Here is a 4,404-nt window from a genome sequence, read left to right as displayed (position 1 = left end):
CTAGAATGTCTTGTTTTTTTCCCCCGATATGTGGCTATACATGAGGCTATAGCCGCGTACTAAAATTGTGCACACCCTGCACAACTGCCTAGGTCCCCTCTTTCTACTCTCTCTCCTCTTCACGATGCGGCTATGCTCCCCATGTCTTGTAGTGTAGCATTGATTCTATTATGCACACAATGTACGTATGCTAGTTTGCTTCTTTGGTCATCCTTGTGTGTAGTACTTTTGCAACCTCACAATTGCTTTTATTACCTTAAGTAGTGCAATATCAATTCTTTCATGCACAATTTGTTAATACATGCTAGTTTACTTCTTTGGCCATAACTCAAAATTTGTTTGATTTGATACACCCAAGAACATGTACAATTCTTTCATGCACATATTGTTAATACATGCTAGTTTACTTCTTTGGCCACCATCACTCAAAATTTGTTTGATTTGATACACCCAAGAACATGTACATTTGGATATTTTAAATATCCAGAACTTATTTTTCCATTTTAAACAATCATTATGCACATAGAAAGAAACCAATCAAAAGAAGTCCACTAACATTGAAAGCTAAACTTTTACGAGCTCTATATTATAATCTAAAAAATAATGTGGGTTTAATACAAGGAGGTTTATATTCCATTTGCCTTGAACCTTCATGGGCAAGTAAGAGGAAACACATTTTAGCGTTATGTCTTATAATTGGACATTCGGCAGAAATATGTGGGCAAGCATACCAAAAGAATAAATAATGATGTTGATGAGCCTTTAAATAGTCAAGCTTTAACAACGCCATGCAGACGCTCCGATAATAAGTCGATCTTGCCAACCTAGTTGCAAGGACCCCTTGTCTTCAATGAGCGTGTATCCTTTACAAGTATAGAGACCTAGCAGAATCCTTGATTGATTGACAGCCTGAGCACTTAAAGGAACACTCTGAAACCCTATGGTCTCCATGATCTTCCTCCACTTCTCCAACTTTTCATGTCTTTCCACCCTCTCAAACCCTTCGCATGCTACAATATTGACAATCTCTGTTGCAAGCACCAGCTGCTCTACCTTTGTTCTTTCACGGCTGTCTTGGGGAAGGGTGGCATCTAGAGAGTCAAAAATTGCAGAATAGTAATGCAAGGCTTCAAGGAAACGACTTAAGAAGAAAGGTCCATTATGGGTTGCTTCTAGCTCAACTAAGGTGAAGATGTTAGGGGCTTGCTCCCAAAGCATGTGTAAGATACTCGCAAGGGCATTGGAGGGCTCAGAAAGGAGCCTGTGTAAACGGTTCACCGAGTTGACGGCCAGTGCCTCTCCCACTCTTCTGTGAAGCATGTGGGCTTTCAGATTCTCTAGCCTCTCACCCACCGCATGGAACTCAAAGGGCAGGTGGAACGATTCTGCAAGCTCTGTTAGCCTCTTGCCTGTCTCTTGCACTACTTCTAGAGGCATCCCAACGCCTGTTATCCTCAAGTGGGGAGCCCCCCCCCGCCTTGCTGCCAACGAATTCATGAATGCTGGCCATTGATACCCTTGCACTATATCCAAGTCCACTATGTGTACCCTTTCTTCACCTTCAAAGGCCTCAAATATGGCTTGATTGGATGTAAAATGAGCAAATTTTATGTAAGGACATGCTTGGTAAAGCACTTGGTAGGCTTCTAGCACCATCTCTGCAGTAGCTGGGTCGTATGACCTTAAGGCCAGGTAGGATCTGCCCCCCGTTCCTGTCAGCCTTGCATGAAGTGCTTCTGCAAAATATGCTGCTACTCTCTGCATTGAGTCTCCTGAAGTTGACACTATTTGCTGCAGCTGCATAAGCGCGTCATTTGCCACTGCATATTCATCCCTTGCAACAGCTTCTGCGCATGCTAGTAGCAGGTGAACCAGGTACAAGCCACTGTCCTGTGGTTCGCTCTGCACAAACATAACATTATGAATATAGGTTAACCCACCAATTATATACCATATATGTATGGCTTCTTAAGCTGGATAAATTTCACCTATCAACATACAAGGCAATGTTAGCATGAGTATATATATCTCTCTCTCTCACTTACTCACTCTCTTTCACACACACACTCTCTCTCTCTCTCTCTCTCACTCTCACACACACACACACACACACACACACACACAAGTTGGATCAATTACACCTCTTCTATATAAGGCAATGTAAGCATACAAGGTACAAATTCTCTCTCTCTCTCTCTCTCTCTCTCTCTCTCTCTCTCTCTCTCTCACACACACACACACACACACACGCACATGAACTGCTTTTAGGTCAGGCTGGGGCTATTAGGGTGTGGTAGAAATTCATACTGTTTGGGCTCTCGACGGTGCCATAGACTGAAAAAAATTTAGCTGGTGCCTTTGGTGAAGGCTTGGTGCTGAATCATGGAATTGCGAAAAGTCTCCAAGCTCTTGCAAATGATTGTGCTGATGAACGCTACTCTGAGACTCCAAATAACTCATGGAGGGAAGAGAGTGCGGCAAACCAGAGATCGCATGTGGGTTATATGGTGGTGGCGAAAGCTGGCTAGGGCTAATTAGACAACTCCTGCTTTGAGAGAGACAGGAGTACTGATGGCTATCAGGTGTTGTATAAGATAAATCTGGTTTGTTGATTAGGTCATTCGAAAAATCAGAATACTGTTGTGGGCTCTTATTATGCAAAGGCAGAGACAGAGATGGGAGGCGGGCGGAGCTTCTGATTGTGAGCTGAGGAGCGCTAGAGACTTTTTGAAGACTTTTGCTGGGGCGGGAGTAGGGTTTATTAGCGAAATTGGTGCTGTATCTGGGCGAGGGGTGGTTGGAGAAGGAGATGAATTCGGAGGAGGCGGTGGGCTTGAGGGGAGCTTGGCGGATGAAGCAACCTTGGTCGTAAATGGGTGCCAAAAAGGGCTGGTCGGTGGCGCGCATGGAGAAGAGATGGTGCTCTTCCTCTGCTAATTTGGAGAAATGGGTGGCGGAGCTGTCGACGAAAGAGTAAGGGGAGGCGACGGCGGGGTCCTGGAGAGTTAGCGGCGGCGACAAATTGCCGCCAAGTTGGCGAAAGGTGGGCGAAGATGGGAGCTCGATAAGCTCGTCGATCATGTCCATCCAAAGGCTGGGGCTGTCGTGCTGGTAGGGGGAGGAAGCGCCGGCGACGGAATGACAATCTTCCGGCAGGATTCCAGGATGGTCGCCGAAATGAGGGGCGGAGCCGGGGGCGACGGAGGAGGTGAAATGATTTGATGGGGAAGAGGAGGCGGAACGCAGGCGCAATAATTCGTGATGCTGGGGGTCCATGGAGGCTGTTGAGGATGCTGCAGCACACAAACTGTGGGCAGTACTAATTCATTCTGCTGCCAGCAGGTCGGCCTCCTGTCACGGCCACCGGAGCTACAGGAAGGGCGCCACAATGATCTCAATGCTAAGAAGAGTTGAAGAGGATGAAGCACGATCAATGCTAAACATAATTAGGGTTGATATAGGACAGAGATGGAGCTGTTATGAAGGTGGGGTTGGCGGAGCAGGGGCGCGTTGCTGGAGGTTGCAAGCAAATGGAAGAGGAGGAGACAACTTTGATCGGATGGGGTAGAGGGAAGGCCTTCATATGAAGATGCGGCTTCTGCAGAACAGCTGGGAAATGGCCGGAGAGGGCCGGCCGTCGCGTGCATGCATATAACAGTATGAGAGAGAGAGAGAGAGAGAGAGAGAGAGAAAACGCGCTGCATTGGGATTGCGGTAGTACAGGCCGGCCCATCTTCTAATTGTTTATCATGTGGCTTAGTATGAAATCCTTCAATATAATCTTTTCATCAACCCAATAAACATTCCCTCCCCCTCTCCATCCTTTTCATGCTAATATATATCCCCTCCCCCTTCATCCTTTCATCCCTCACTTGAACATCCATTCCTCCTCACTCTCTAGGGGGCCTCTCCAATCATATCCCTAAGATTACTTACATATATGCTTATCCCTATTATAAGTACTCCTCTCGTTGGTCTACATCATGATTACATCTTCATACCCTAGAAAATTCTCCTTTACGCGCCAAGCCATGACATCATCATTATTCATAGCTTATTCTCAACTAGACCATGCAGTCATATCCCTTTGTGAAAACACAATAATCATGCAAGCATAGATGTTGTTTTGCCTTTGTTCTCGTACCTGACTCCAGTCCACTCTAGTCCAACAACATTTGCAAGTTCTATAATATCCTCTTTATGCTAAAATGGCAATCAAATGTTGTCAAAGGGAGTGTAGTATGGCAATTGCCTAACCTCTCTTTGTGACTAATTGACAAGCTTTGTGTGACTTCTTCTTCTCCTTTGAGTTCCCTACCACCTAAACCCCCCCCCCTCTCTCTCTCTCTCTCTCTCTCTCTCTCTCTCTCTCTCTCTCTCTCTCACACACACACACACACACAC

General features: G+C 45.9%; 1 protein-coding gene across 1 annotated transcript; it reads right to left on the bottom strand.

Moving 5' to 3' along the window:
• Nucleotides 1-557: 557 nt before the first annotated feature.
• LOC147634702 (GRAS family protein RAM1-like) lies at nt 558-4,061 on the bottom strand. The gene is made up of 2 exons (XM_086803841.1): nt 2,308-4,061; nt 558-1,902 (listed from the first exon to the last, which is right to left on the bottom strand). The coding sequence occupies exons 1-2, from the start codon at nt 3,274-3,276 to the stop codon at nt 778-780; spliced, it is 2,094 nt and encodes a 697-aa protein (XP_086659967.1). The 5' UTR covers nt 3,277-4,061; the 3' UTR covers nt 558-777.
• Between the last annotated feature and the right edge of the window lie 343 nt (nt 4,062-4,404).

Source organism: Cibotium barometz, chromosome 10 (genome assembly GCF_041138505.1).
Source record: "Cibotium barometz isolate CiBa-2024 chromosome 10, ASM4113850v1, whole genome shotgun sequence".
NCBI lineage: Eukaryota > Viridiplantae > Streptophyta > Polypodiopsida > Cyatheales > Cibotiaceae > Cibotium > Cibotium barometz.
Note: the sequence above shows the minus strand (reverse complement) of the source record. Positions and strands in the feature narration are given on the sequence as shown.

Coding starts and splice junctions, on each gene's coding strand:
- LOC147634702 (XM_086803841.1), bottom strand. CDS start 3,276: ATGGACCCCCAGCATCACGAATTATTGCGCCTGCGTTCCGCCTCCTCT. Junction 1,903..2,307: donor CACCGTCGAGAGCCCAAACA/GTATGAATTTCT, acceptor ATGTTTGTGCAG/AGCGAACCACAGGACAGTGG.